Source organism: Corvus moneduloides, chromosome 3, assembly GCF_009650955.1.
Source record: "Corvus moneduloides isolate bCorMon1 chromosome 3, bCorMon1.pri, whole genome shotgun sequence".
NCBI lineage: Eukaryota > Metazoa > Chordata > Aves > Passeriformes > Corvidae > Corvus > Corvus moneduloides.
In genome coordinates this window covers 60,862,868-60,878,564 of record NC_045478.1, presented here as the reverse complement: position 1 = coordinate 60,878,564, position 15,697 = coordinate 60,862,868, and the positions used below count along the sequence as shown (strand labels likewise).

The following is a 15,697-nucleotide window of genomic DNA, read 5'->3' as shown; positions in this document are numbered from 1 at the left end:
TCAGTCCAATTTTCAGTCACTGAGGGGCCTTCACATTTCTTGGTCCTGGAACATGCCAGGAATTTCCCCTGTATTCATGGAAGCCACAATGAGCCGGTGTCCCAGATATTGTGAGAAGAGCTTGTTCTGTAAATGTGACATAGAAAAAAATCACCTTGCGTGGGAGCCAGCACAGCGTATCACTTGAAACAATGGTCAGTGGCCCAGCCAAGTGTATGCAGCATGGATGGGAAATCCCAGCCCTGAGACACCGACCTTCCTGACGGTCCGTCACCCACGAGAGCAAATCTTCTATTCCACTGTGCTTGGCAGTGCCTTGCCTTTAAATCACTTCAAGAAAAACAGATTAGTAAGAACATATGTTAAGCCTGTTTCAGAAAGACCCTCTCCTTATTACAAGATGCTACAGGGAGAGACCCACATTTTATATATTATGGAAATCTTCATCATTGCTTCAAAGTTTCAGTTAATAGCAGTGTTTCTGTTACAGAGTGCGAGAAGAGTTTTTTTATGTTGAAAGAACACAGAACTCAAAAGTGAAGTTAAATACAGTAGGGGGTCTGAAACATTTACCAAAGTGATTTTTATTTAGTGAAATCCATGAAATTTTGTGTATAAGCGGGGTTGAGCATAAGAATCCATTCTAAGAGAAAACATGCATGTCCTTCATAACATGTAAGTCATTAAACAGGTAGTGATTCAAAAAACATATAACAAGATGGGTGGAGTTTTCCTAGTGGAGGCTCTGAAATTGTTTCCTCCTAACAAAAGTTCAGAATCCATTTGTCAGCACATATAATTTCCTGTGCTCCTTGCTGCATTTCAAAAGCCAAAATATGCATCCTATTGTAACAAAACTCCTGGTTTACCAAGATAAACAAACAACAAAACAGATCTGCATGGTGTCAGAACTGCAGGCAGCTCTTTGTATTTGTTGGAAGATCTTACTAGGTTAGGAAACAGTAATTATTTCTAGGCAGATTCAAACATTTTCAACAGAGACTGTGATGAAAAAAATGAAAGGCTTTTTCCCCTGTAGCTGAAAAGTTGAAATCCTTGGTAGTAACCTTAAACCTGACCATTAGTTCAACTTTGTCTCAGGTTATGCAGCTATGAAAAACAAAGCCTGTTGATTAAATGAGAACAGTTTCCTAGAATACCAAAACAGACTGCTCCCTCCCTACGGAAGACAGTCATCGCTCCAACAGTGAAGCATGTTTACTAATCTGTGTCATTATTAACAAAGATATATTGGGGACACAGCATTTGAATTAAAGCCTCTAGTAAATGAAGTAAGAGATCATACTGCATGAATTCAGAAAGAAATTGGGCCAGCCTAGATTTTTAGAATCTTCTAGGCTCAGGAGATACAACTGGAGACAATTTGATAGTTTTTTAAGCTGTAGCTCCATGGTCAACTGAGCAAACCTGGCAGTGAACAAAGAGGAAGAGTGGCTCCTCGCCTGGCCTCTCTTTTCCCCCGCCCTGCTCCCACACTACACACTTGACATCTGGACTCTTCTGGTTGCTACCTTAACACAGTAGAAGACTGCCCAGCTTTTCTGCTGGGCCAGTCACTTAGACTGCCCTCAGCCTGGAAATGAATCAACAGGAATGGACAGGGTGGCATGTGGATGGGCAAGAACAAGACTCTTGTATCTTGGAATCTGTGAGTCATTAGGTTGAGCAGCTGTGCAAGGAACCACTGCTCAGTTAGTAACAATATGACAAGACTCAAAGAGTAAGGACTCGCCTCTTCTGCTAAAAAAGACACTTCCTGCTGACTTCATCTAACTAATTCTTACTAATTTCATGAAATTACAAAGTGCGTAAAGATATTCTGCAGGAAAGATTAGGAAATCCCTGTGTTAGGTTTGCAGCAGGGAATCTGACTTGCAGACATCCGAGAGAGGAGGAGGACTGCATTGTGTTTGACTGCAAATATGTAGCAAAAATTGTCTTCTGCAAATATATTACAGCTGAGCAAACCAGATAAAATCAGAAGTGAATAATTACCATGTCTATGATACATCAGCAATATCAGAACTCAAATCCAGGTCCCTTGAGGCCATCCTGGATCATTGTCCAGTAGATCTCTCTTGTTTTCTCAATGCCTTGAACCTAGTAAGGGTTCTTACGTTGTAGAGTCTTTAACTGCTATTGGTCAAGAGTCAACTCCATCAAGCTGCAGAAAAAAAACATTCAAGAGAACTTAAAATGCATACTAGACACAGGGACTAAGAAAAAGGTTTGTTTCAATGACAGTTTTGATTCCAACGATAGAGTGTTTTGTCATAAATGTCAATTGCTAGAAATACCTAGCATTTGGAGTTTGCCATTTAACTGTTCCATTACAGATTTGTGCAGGACTGAATGGACAACAGTTGTCTGCTACTGAGTTAAAACTGTGGACTATTCATGCTTCAACAGAGTGAGACTAGAAGGCAATTCATCTCTCAGCTCTGTCAAAATAGGACACACAGCAGTTAGTATCAATTCAGGTGCACTACTTCGGTGTTTATTGACCTGTGTATGTACAGTGCTAGATCAGATTGTATTCTACTAAAGCCTTTTGAACTCTTGCTTGTGCTTGTGGTTTGCAGACCACAAAAATTTCCCAGAATGAGGAGAACCTCCAACACAATTTATGAAACATGTGCAGCCCATATGAGAAATGTATCCCAAAGGAATGGGAAATTATAGTTCGTACAATGTGTGGATAAGAGTCAACTGGTGTGGAAGGTAATTAGATTTTGTCACTTATTAATTTCAACCAACAGTGTGCATTAATTAATCCAGACATTGCTCCTGTGAAAGAAATGAAGAAAGTTCTGAGACTGAGGATTTGTTGATGGATGAAAATTGATGTACAACAGGATAGGGAGAAATTTTTGAATGGATAGCAGCTTCAGATTGCCTTGATGAGTGAACATTCCTATTCTGGAGGACGTTCTAGCTTGCTTAGTCCAAGTGCAAAGCAGCTTGAACTAATTTAGAGAGATGAAAAAATCACCCTTTTATTCAAGATAAAACCAACCAAACTCCCAAACCAGTTACTCATTAGATCTACAGACAAGCCACAAATCCTATTATTTTATATCCTGGAGTCCTTCAATTGCTGCACATTTTTCACATCTGGCAAGTGTGTTGGTATAACTCTGATGATGTTCCCTCTGAAAGGATACAGTAGAACTTGGAATATTCTGAAGGGGGACAAAGGTGGCTGCAAGTATGGCTCAGCACCTGCTCAAGCAAAGCAGGAAAGCTTTCTTCAGCTCAGAACAGCTTGTGTGTGTGGGGAGAGGTTTATAAAATCATAACTAGGACAGAGAAGATGAATAAGGAGCAATTGTTCATTATTCCTTACCATATAAACAAAGTAATTTATCCAATGACAGGTTTAAAAACAGTTAAAACCAAAGGGAGCAATTTTCCACACAACAAGATATTGACTCACTGCTAAATTAAGTTTGGATGCGAAAAATATTAGCAGGTTCAAAATGGGATTAGGAAAGTCAGTTGGAGAAAGGTCCATTGAGGATAACTAAACAATGGCCCTAATGTGATATCAAGAGGAGGAAATGCCTGCAGCACTGATCACTAGAAGAAAGGAAAGAGGAACGAATCATTCCTGTGTTTCTTAAGCTCTTTCCCCCGAGCTGTTGGTGCTGGCCATTGTCCGAGACAGGCTAGTGGGATGCTCAACTAGCGTGGGACTGCTTAAACTGGTGTTTTTATGAGTTTCCAGTGACAACATCTGTGCTTAAATGGGTTTCAAAATTACATTTAAAAGAAGTAATGGTAACATATTACACAGAGAGTGCAGTCCACCAAAACTGGGTTTGGTTCTTGTTTTGGATCCAACCCTTTTGTGTTTCTCCTTTTTAGTAGCAATTATGATGACTCAGTCTGTGTATTTCCTAGTTAAGGAGCTCTGCAGCTGTATGGGAGGGATGGCAAGCACTATCACTATGAAATAAGAAGAAACTATAAATAAGTAAATTCCTCCCATGCCCTAAATTTATCAGACTCAAAAAAGAAAAAAAAAAAACCCAAACCTCTTGATATAATAACCCAGATGAGTGAAAGATTTCTTTATGAGGATCTTGACATTTTGGTCACATCTAATTCATTGAATGCTACGGTCATCATTACAGAGGCTGTATATTGAGAATGAATTTGCCTTGTAACTATCTGGCTCTAAAACTTGATTGAAAGACACAATGAAGTCTTTATGGCCTTTCTGGGCTCTGACAATTTTCCAGTTACCAAAAACTAATGACAAGAAACTCCTCTTGCTTTTCTGTTTATTTCCACATTTCACTGTGCTTGTTTTACTTGACAATGCACTTTAAGGATTAAAACTCTCTCCAACCCATTTTTTTTTTGTCCCAGTGGTATTAGTGTAGGTATTTAAAAGAGGTCTTCAGTTAAGGACAGACAAGTTCTTTTTGCCTAATTTTGACCTCACAAAAAAACCCCCAAAAAACAAAAAAACAAAAAACAAACAAAAAACCAAAACTAAAACCGGATGAGATGAAAAGTTCAGTTTGACCTTTTCCTGGTACTAATGAGAGAAAAGCCAATGAAAAATAGATTGCAGTGAAAATTAGAAAAGAATTCAGAAGAGAGAACATGTAATGAGGACATGAACCCTAAGATCTCCCACACATGCTGAGCCAATTTCTGTGGAATGGTGAACAGTCTGCCATCTCTACTGTAGCACACAAAGTTCAACCTACCAGAAAACCCCACAACCAACCAAATGAAAAAACCCCAACAAAAAAACCCCAATCAGTATAGCCCAGGGAAAATCATCAGTTGAAATTGCAAGAAAATATAATTCATGGTAATTATGTCAATAAGAAGAAGGGTGATAAGGAGTGAAGTGGACCATACTTTTTGCCAAAGTTCAAGATTTTTAAAAAATCGAGCTTTATATAAATTAACCACCTGGTGGATGGTTTCCATATCTATTTTTACATTCAGAACAAATGTAGAAAAACAACAATATGAAACGGTGAAGGGATTAAAAATACACCTACCAAATGGACTTCTTAATTAAGAAAGATAGTAAGAAAAAAATTTAGTGCACAGAACGATAAGCTCTCAGGTAACATTTTAACTACATTGTATAAGTGTTATGCCATTTAGAATTAATGTTATACATATTAGAGGTCTTCCAGCATTCAAATTTTTTAGAAATGAAAATGCCAGATTCCATTGAAGCAGTCTCCATAAAGCACCTCTATTGAAATCCGAAGACATTAACAAAGAGATGGTATTGATGAGTGGTTTCTAGTATAGTCTGCCAATCACCTGGGAAGTTTTCATCAATAGAAATTATCTTAGAATTGTACTGTAGTAGATCTTGTTCGAGAAAGCAAAATTTGTTTATTGACTAATAATAGACAAGGAAAAAAAGACTACCAAAATAGAGTGAGGATATAAATTTCATGAATTACATACCTAAGTGTCATGCATTTGTTGGAAGCCTGCCAAAAAAAAGAAGATGCAAATAACGCTGAGGAATTCTGTCTTGCAGTGAAATAATCATCTTGTGATACTATTCACGAGTTCACATACTATATGGGCAATTTATAAATATCTTCTAAAAATAAGAAAGAAGCTTTTTTAAAAATTCTATGGACAGTAGAGCCAAATGAGTACTTTCCCCATGCCCGCTTCACTCCAAAAGTGCTCAAGGCTTGTTAAAAATAACAAGAGAGTTACAGCAACAAAAGTAGAAGAGGTAGAAGCAAGAGTTCTTGTTTGTTTTCAGAAAGCCAGGCATATTTCCCACTCCCAGATATTTGGGGCACTATAGAAACATTTCAGTCAAAGATGAACATAGGCTAAAAGTCTCCAAGATAATTATAAATCCACAAGCTTTCTTAAATTAGAGGTATGATACTCAAGAATAGCTTTCATGTGCTAAAGTCATGCAGGAAAAGAACTGTTCTAGATTCCCATTCCAGGTCTCCCACTTAACGCTTCTGTGGCTGCAGAGTGGCCAGGGAGTATCACAGGACCATATTACTGCACGTAACTTCTTTTTCCCCATTGACTTGAGGATGTCTTCCAGGTACTGGAAATCTCAGTTCAGTTCCCTCCTCTGCTTGAGACAACTTGAACATGTATTTGTAAATTTCAAGAGAGGGCTCAGACCACAGGTGTACATAGCAGAGTTATCTGGATTTTTGGACAAAACTCCATTGAAAGTAGGATGTGCAACATGGAACATGACAGTCCCACTTCCCAGGGGAGCAGGCAAAAGCTGAGGTCCCACTTGCTCAGTGCTGATGGGCAGTTCCTGTAGGCAGGACCCAGGAATCTGCCAGAGCCTGGGAAGGACTCTGACCTCTGAAACATTAGGAGGGGATGGTATCTCTGAGGAGAATCCCCTCAGTAGGAGAGAAAACATGACTTCACATCCCAGGACAGTATTCCAACAGATGAGCTGTAAGAGGAAGAGGGAGTCCTTCTGATAGACTTTTCAAAGCCACACTTTCTATTCCTACCCCATTTTCCTCATCTCTCTTCTACCACTTCCAAAAATAAAATGTTCCAACAGCAAAGAACTCACTCTATGTTGAACACAGCAGCTTTGGTTCATCATTCCCTCCCAGTCTGTACCACACAGTGCAATCTGAGATGGCTCTGCTGGGGGTTTTGTGTCTTCTAGACACAGCAATGAACACATTTACATACAAAGCTCTATGAATAACACTATTTTAACTAGAGATGCCAAAATCTCTTTTCCCACATTGTGTCTTCAGTCAATGATGAAATACAGAGAAGGCAGAGAGAAATGGCATTAATTTCTCTCTCTGTCTGCTTTACATATCCCCACATATCTCAGCAGGATTTCTGGAAATAATGCAAAGCCTCTCCAGTGCTTGACATGCAGTGCCTCCAAATATGACAGAAGAGCTCTATAGCCAATAAGCAGGAAAATTTGCATAAAAATGGAAACTAATTTATCTCACCATAAAGAGAATATTTTGTGTCTGGCAAGCAGTATGAGCCTGAATTTGCATACATTTCTTGCAAACAGTACTACAGGCACTGTCACACCCATTCTGCTGCTACTACGATAAAAGCAAACAGCATTTAGCTCAACTGTTACATGTTGTTTGATGAACAGGTTGTTTTAGGACATAACTTAACAAAAGACACCTACCTTGTGCAAATGTTTTTAAGCATAAACATGTGCAAGTGTTTATAAGAAAAAATCTTTTTTTTCAACATATTTTTCCATTTGCTCACCAGCTTCTTGATTTTTTTCTATGGAATAGCAAAACAAAGCCATGCTATGTTCTCAGCAGGGCTATTTTCATAGTAGAACAAGTTTCAGAGTTGTGACTTGGTAGTCTTCCACTATTAAAAACATAAAAATAAAAAACCTGATTCCTTGTCCTTCCTTCAAGGAAGGAACTGGAAGACAGAATTTCCAGTGGTATTCCTGGTATCTCTGTAAGCAAAAAAATAACAATAGCAAAAGTTTAGCATACCTAATGGAGGAAGGAAGAGACAATGAAAGCAATGTTTGTGTTTATTTTCTTAAGTGCATGCACTCAACTATCACTGACTTCAATGCAAATGCCATTTTCCATAACATCTAAAGTATGAGACTGATGCTGTAGGAGCCATACCCTGAAGTAGGAAGCACAGTATAAAATTAGGCAGGCAAACAATCAGCAGTCTGCTCTGAAGCTACCACAGTGCAGGGTGGCAATGTACAGACTCCTTTTGCCAAATCTGCCTTATTAGGAGTTTTCCCACATACTCTTCTGTTCTCATTTTGCTTTTAAATAAATAGAATCCAAATAGAAAGCAATAGGCCCCTAGCTACAGTAAACACAGGTGGAAAAAACAGAATAAAAGTTAATTTCCTGTGATCTTACATACAAAGAAGATTAAAAGCTCATGCTGGGACTTGGTGTGGCCTTTTGGAACACAACCTGCTTTCCCAGCTTACTTGTCTGACCTCTGTACTAAATGACAAAACCTATCAATACAATATGCAGAAATGATGTCACCCCTTTGGTACTAAGGGTGAGAGATGGCTCATTTGGGATATTTGTTTTAATGATATCACAGTCACACATCGTTTGGTTTGAATCGAATAGATGCTTTTGAGCTTAAAAAACTCTATTCATCTATCTATTAAAATATTTTTTTGTTTTTGGTACTCCAGTATGCTCCCTAGTACTGTTGCCATTTAAATGACTTCATAACTGATGCAGTAAACATATTCAAACATAGAAATACTTCAGTTTTATTTAAAAATTGAAACAAATATAACTATCTATCTCAAAAAGCAACAAAGACTTAAAAATCAGTTTCCAGTAACTGCAATGGAAAGTCACAAGTGGCATGTGCAAATTCACTGAGAATCAAAATCATCTGTCAGATCATCATCTGAACCAGATCTGTCAATAAGACTCATTTGCTTCACAAAAACTGCTCCTCCAAAAAATGATTGCCCAGTTTATACTTATGACCATAATAATAAAAAAGGTGATGCAAACAGGATTAGTTCAGTTGATGGGAGCATAGTGCTAATGACACCAAGGTTTTGGGTTCAATCACCATAGGGACCATTCACTTAAGAGTTGGACTCTATGATCCTTGTAGGTCCCTTCCAAGTCAGAATATTCTGTGATTCTAGGATGTGTCTGTAGCTCGCATGTGTTGAACTGAACAGCATCGGTGCAAATTTCACTTTCCATAGGCTTTACAGGTTGATGGTGATGCTATAGGATCTCAGTATTATGTATAATTAATAAGAGCTAGACATGAAAATAAATCTGAATTAATACAAGAACTTAAAATATATTAGTCTAAATGATCATCTCTAAATTAAATTTTTCATTTTTATATGAAGTTTTCATTATACTTACCTGGTCTATCACCTCTATTTTCAAACTCAAAAAGATCTAAAATTCTCATGAAAGGCATTGCTGGAAATATATCAAAGATACTCGTAGCCCCCAAATTTTCCCAGCTTCCTTGCTTTACTCTCAATACCAGCCATCAATGTTTCAAATGAAGAGCATAAATTAGTTCAGGATATCCTTGTTCTGAAAAGCAGTAAAGAAAAAGATCAACACAGATCACTAGTACTTGTTGAATCAACACACAAAGAAAGAAGAACTTCAGCTATTCCCCCACAATATGAAGTCAAACCAGTTTTCTTTTGTATGCAGTCTCTTCACGAAGGAAACCACAGGGATGTCTACAGTGGACGATACCTGCCATAGTTTTTATAACAAATGGACTGTTCTGACAGCGTATTTTTTCAGCATTTGCCCTATGCCCAGTTGGTATAGGTATGTGAGTTTATACATCCATTTTGGCTCCTCTAAGTGTGCTCACTGAGCTCTATGGGTTTAGATGGCGTAAGTTTCTGAAAGTAAAACTTATTTGTATCATATATACTTCTGCTGTATTTACTGTGATCTGTTAGCATTGCAATGATGCCTGCAGCATTCTGTCAAGTATTAGTCTACATCTAAAAGGTGTACTGAGAAATATTTTTCATAATACTTACCTTTAATTCATTTAACTGTAACTGTCATTTTGTTCCAAAAATTACACCCTGGTAAGAGCAGTTCTTAATTTAAACCAACTGCTCTCTACATGTATGGATAAGACTGTCACTATGGTAGCAAAACACCTGGGATAAACTCCTAGGTCATTGAAAAAGCTAGTTTTGCCAGTAACTTCAGGAGACCAGCATTCAGTCTTCTGCTTTACAGAACAACAGATAATGAAGCTTTTGTTAAATGTTCTGGCCTACCTCTGCTCTCTGGCGGATGTTTTCCTTGGTGAATTTGCCACCCGTATCAGAAAAAAACCAACTTATTCTTTCCAAAATAAAAGACAAGACCCTATATCTTTACAACACATGTTTCCTTTAATAAAAGATAATGTGTTTACAGTCTCTATGCTTCCTCATCTTGCTTGGACTTCATCACCTTGGCTTATCTCCCATGCAACTTGTGTTTGCACATTCAGTAGTTTACACTGGAAACAGCGTAGTCAAAGAATATTCTTCATTGCACAGGCAGAATTTCATATGTACTCTGTATTGATGTCTTTTCCTGCAACCAGAAACAAGGACACATGAACTTAAGTCCTTTGGTGCTCCATTGGTATTAAAACTACAGCATCCCACTTTTGAAAAACAGTTCAGTCACTTTTCTGAATGAGATCCACACAAACAAGAGAGCGTGTTTCTGATGTAAAACCCAGATGCACAAGCCATTCCTCACTGATGAGAATGCAACACTGGCCAAAGTCTAGTCCTTAGGGAGCAGAACAATGCTGTGTAAAACATGGACAAATAATACAGGATTACAGTAACTGTATTAATGGTAGAATACTACTTGCTTCCTATGCCAGACAGACACAGAAAACACTTGTAGAGGCTTAGGAGATTCCCAAACACTCAGCCTAAAATCTGACCGTCTATTAAAGGTTTGGACTTATTTCTGCTGTTGGTAAACACACTGTTTCTAAGTCTGAAATCATTAAAGGAGTGTTCTCAGCAAAGTAGATGCAAAGAAGCAGAACCTTTTCACATTGCGTACCTGCTCTCTCTGTCAAGAGCTCCCATGCCCTCTCTAGGTGATCATTCCAAAAAGATGGACAATACAGCTAGGTTGCTGTTTCTCACACATCATCAAAATCTCAACCCTGCCTCATAGGTGTCAGAGATAAAACTCCCATTAATCCAAGATGGGATCAAATTTCTCAAATTCAGCAAGTCACTCCTAGGAAGATCGACTACAGGTGAAAGTAGTCAGGCTATTGATGAGGAGGTGAGTTAAGGCAGTCATGACATATGGTTAGGTGACCTAGAGTGGACAATTTGAAGATTATTAGCTGCCCATGTGTCCCCCAGCGGGCATACTGTCCTGCAAAATGTGCCTTTCAAGATATGAAAGACCCCCACAGCTTTGGCTGTCTGCTCTCAGGCTTAATAGAGGATTGATAGTTTAAACACAATGCTCGCAGCAATATTATTAATAAAATAGGTGCTCAAGGTTAATAAGCACATCGAGCTATCTCACCCCATTGCAGTCCTCTTTGCAAGTGACTAATAGTTATTTCCACCTTTTGGCATTTTATAAGCAAATGGCACTCTCATTACAGCTGTCCCCTGAATTACTACTACTTCCATCATTACCAGGACAACAGTACAGGTTTCACAAAGCAGCTCCTGACTTACACTGCCTCCTGTTCAGGAGCAGGCATTTCCCATATCTGTTGCAAATTAAAACCTGAGTTCCAGGTACTCAATACATCTAAAATTCAGATCCCAGACATTGGCTTATGTGAATTATCAGTAAATCCTATAGAAAACCACAGGCTTAAATGTTTTCTTCCAAAGAGGGTAAAAGGAGAGAAGGCAGAAAAAACGTCATTTTGATTACACTTTACTGTTGTGGCTGGATGGAAGTGAAAATTTTATAGTTGCCCTAACCGAGTTATTCTTACTTTTTTGTAGGGTGCTGAGTTTTTTGGGTAAAGTGTTCATAATTTTATCTCATTTCTGTGAGTTTTACACTAATGGCTGTTCTACAACACAGCATAGAACCTGAGGGAATCCATCCCATACATCCACTAACACTAACTTTTAACTGATGCAAGCATTTGGTATTTGCTGTTGCAGAGAATGCACAGAAAGCAGAAAATACCCAGGTAAGTGTGAGACACCAAGATGTCCAAGGAGTACAACACAAATTTTTAGAGTCAAATATTGCAAATTCTGCATAAACAACCTGCAGGCTCATTGAGAATCAGAAGAAAAAGAATGGCATTGAAATAGGAATGACAAGGGAGAGATCCCCATCTCACTGCTTTATAAAGAAAACTGAAATAGAATATTGCCCTGATGAGAATTTTCTTTTAAAGTGGCTGTAAATAAGCTGCAATTAGCACAGAACTAGTAAGATACAAAATACCCCCTCTTAAGCTACTACTTTGGAAAAACTCCAACAACTTCACAATCAAAAAAAATATAAAAAACCAAACCACAAAATATATGCTAATCTTCATTTGCAGATTTATGAGTTCATGTATTTTCCCTGGAATACTAATCTTTATTTTATTTGTTCGCATTAGAATGATTTCAAAAATTCCTCCTCAGGCATGTCTCATCATGTCATAATTATTCATCATCATGAAGGCTTCTAACAGCCTCTGGTTACAAGACCACGATGTTTTCTAATAAATTATAAAGTGAAATGATAATTTAGTCTCCATAACAAATTAGTCCTTGGCTTCTTAGCAAAACTTAGTTCCAAAAAATAATGTGTCCCCTAGTCTAAGGAGAGATGGACTGCAATAATCAGTTCACCTCACTCTTTCCCTGGAAATAATCAACATATCTGAATGCTTTCCAGTTCCAACCAAACAGGACAAGCCTTAAAGAGCATATAGAAACAGAGTCTGAAGTAGCTTCTTTGAGCTCTCAGGTCTTCTTCAATGGGAGAGCAGACCAATGAGTTAGCATCTCAAAATGGAGACAAAGGAAAGATTGTAATGAAATGCCTCAGGCTTGATTTGGAGCAGGATCTCATGCATTTTCGCAGACCTTTGGCTAACATTTCCTGAGATCAATGGAAATAGTCCATTAACTTCATGGCTACTGGTGTGCATACCAAGGAGGGGAGACACAATGTTATTAGATAAACAACAGGGGCAACCAACATAAACATTTGGACTTGCTACAGTAGGTAATCAAGTTGACAGCTGTTGAGTTGTGAGTATATGAGCCCCAGGAGTAAGTACTCTTAAGGAAAACCTTATTTTGTGGATACTAGTCTAATCTGGATCAACCCTTTACAGGAGTAAATAATGGGGTTTTGTTTATTTAAACTTAGGTGTCTGCAGTATCTACAAATGTATTCTACTGCATGCAGACAAGGCCAGTGAGATGTTTCAGGTGTCAAGGGGGAAGCGCTCATATTTCTGGAATGGTGGAGGGAAGATTTATAAAGTTTTTACTGGCCTGAAGGAAAGAAAGAAAGTAAAAACATCTGCCAGAGTCATGAGTGGATTGTTGGCTAAATTCATTCAGCGGAGGAGTCTGAAATAGATTATCTCTGTCTTCAGAAGTAAGCACTAGTGGAGTAATCAAAAATAATTACTACAGAGGAGTCCAGGACATACCTACAGGGAATAAAACTAATGTAAAAATGTAAATTAAATTCACAAAGTATGGATAGAAAAGCCAGCAGTTCTTACGCTCCTGTGCTCACACCATGTACTAACCTTGCTTGTACTCTTATAAAACAGTAACAGAAATACGTTTTATTTGAGTCTGGAATAGTACTTATGAACATGTCATTAAAAGAGGGACAGTTGCAGACAACAGAGGTTGCTACAAATACAGCTGTGATCACACTACCCAGATCTTCAATGTTATAAAACATCCATTGAAAGAGACAAGCATGGATTTCATAGAATCACAAAATACCCTGAGTTGGAAGGGAACCACAAGGATCATCAAAGTCCAACTCCTGGCCCTGTATAGGACAGCCTGAAGAGTCACACCATTGACCCGAGAGTATTGTCCAAACACTTTTTGAACTCTGGCAGGCTGCTGCTGTGATGACCTCCCTGGGGAACCTTTTCCAGTGTCTGACCACCCTTTGGGAGAAGAACCTTTTCCTAATATCCAACCTAATTTCCCCCCAGACAGCTTCCTGCCATTCTCTCAGGTCCTGTCACTGGTCACCAGAGAGGAGAGACTGGTGTCTGTGTCTCCACTTCCCCTCACAGGGAAGCTGTAGACCACCATGAGGTCTCCTGTCAAGTTTCCCCTTCTTCAGGCTGAACAAGTGACCTCAGCTGCTCAATTTCAAACTTTGGCATTGCTTGTGATGTTTCTAATGTGCTCTAGAAGCTTACCAATGCAGAGAGAAGTAAACATGAGTGGGTGGAAAAAAGGTTCAAACAGCTGAGCAGCAGTGACAGTAGTACAAATTTAAACAACTCTCTCCCTTTTTAGGTTTTGAAGAAGATCAAAAGGAGGCTCTGCAGTTCCTGAGGTGCTCTGTCATGAGTGTGTTTGTGCTTGCCACTTGGCACTATTGTATAAACAACATACAGTACACCACAAGGAACAGTGACGCGGCCATTTCCCACAGCAGCCCTTTCTCTCCCCTCGTAAACAAACCCAAGGCTGTGCGTATCCTTTACTGCCGCCCTGCCCTCTCCTCAGGAGCTCACATGAAAGCACTTTGACTGTGTTTTGCATTAGTTTGCTTCCAGTGCCAAACAGCCTCCGGGCTCCCCAAGCGCATACCGTGAGCCCCTGCTCTGGGAGGGCAGCCAGCTGGGCTGGGTGAGGCCCACGGCCTGGGGCTCGCCCAGGTGCCGGCAGCGAAGGGAAAGACCCCTCTGTGACTGTGCAGTGGATGGCCAGACCTCTGGGTCTGCTGTTATCTGGAGGATACGCTCCGTACATCTGCCCTGGAGCAGCCGGAGCACACGGGAATGGCGGTGCTTGCAGCCCGAGCTGCTTGTTTGACTCTGGATGCTAATGCCCAGCCTTCCCCTTGCACTGACGAGTTTCTTTGGTTAAACTGGTCAGGCCCCAGGCACATGATTTCTTCAGGGCTACTGAATATTGATTAATCCCATTTTGGCAATGGTCAACATCCTACAAAATGTTGTACAGAAATTATTTTAATTCCTTTCTTTCTGAGGGCCTGCTCCTCTACACTGCCCCTCCACTGCTTTGGCTACAGGTGTCTGACCCCAAAATAGCATGAACTGGGTTTGTGTAACTGGAGTGTGGAAGGAGTTCAAAACTATGTTTCTCAGTCTGGGCCTCCACAGGAGGCCAACTATAAATAGATGCAAAGGCAAGGATAATTGGCATGTAAAATGAGTAATGCCACAAGATCACCCTAGGAATCTTAGCAAAATAAAACTTTTGTGGCAATTCTACCAACTTGTGTTCTGGTTTTCCTCATCTGATTTGTTTCAGATGTCCCACTTTCCCTTTCTTCTTTAAACAGCAGTACCTTTCCCTGGGGTCCCAATACCATATTGTATAAATTATATGTATTCCAGCCTGTAATAACTTTCATAGATTAAGCAAAAAATGACCACATAAAAGATGAGTAACCCTAACAAGCCTGGTGCTTGTTTAGCTTTTTAGGGAAAATTAGGCATGTTGCGAACTCAAAAAACCTTCCTGTCTCATGGTCCGTAGTCTCCCAATTGAGTCTTCTACTATGGGGACTGCTTTACGTCACTGTGAAGAGATGCCTTGAGCCCAGGTAGTTTGGAAGGAAACTAGAGCTGTAAAAGCACACCTTTTATACTTTATTCACAGGTAATGATTTGACAAAACATGAACTTACAGGGCAGAGTAACTGCTAACCTATTGCCCATCCAGACTTTCTCCAGGAAAACAGCCATACAAGAAATTTCGCATGTAGGACAACAGAGAGGAAACTGGAGAGAAAACAGTTGACATGACCTCTGTTTCTAACTCATATCATGTTTTGTTTTCTGACTCTTAACAGACACCCACCTCAGACTTGGATCCACTGGAATTCCATGGATTTCATAAAAACAGAATTTGAAACTCTGTTGTGGCGAAAGTATGATATAAAAAATTTACAAATTTGTTTCTAAGAGCCATCAGAATAATTTCCCTTTTGGCTTG

At 39.3% G+C, this 15,697-nt stretch overlaps 1 protein-coding gene across 1 annotated transcript in view; it reads right to left on the bottom strand.

Annotated features, from left to right (window-relative positions):
• Positions 1-9,934: 9,934 nt before the first annotated feature.
• The window catches only part of IYD (iodotyrosine deiodinase), a 55,003-nt gene continuing 49,240 nt past the window's right edge, over positions 9,935-15,697 (bottom strand). The window contains exon 6 of the mRNA XM_032101846.1: positions 9,935-10,109. Coding sequence (XP_031957737.1) covers positions 10,062-10,109 — 48 coding nt within the window. The 3' untranslated portion in view covers positions 9,935-10,061. The remainder of the gene's footprint in view (positions 10,110-15,697) is intronic.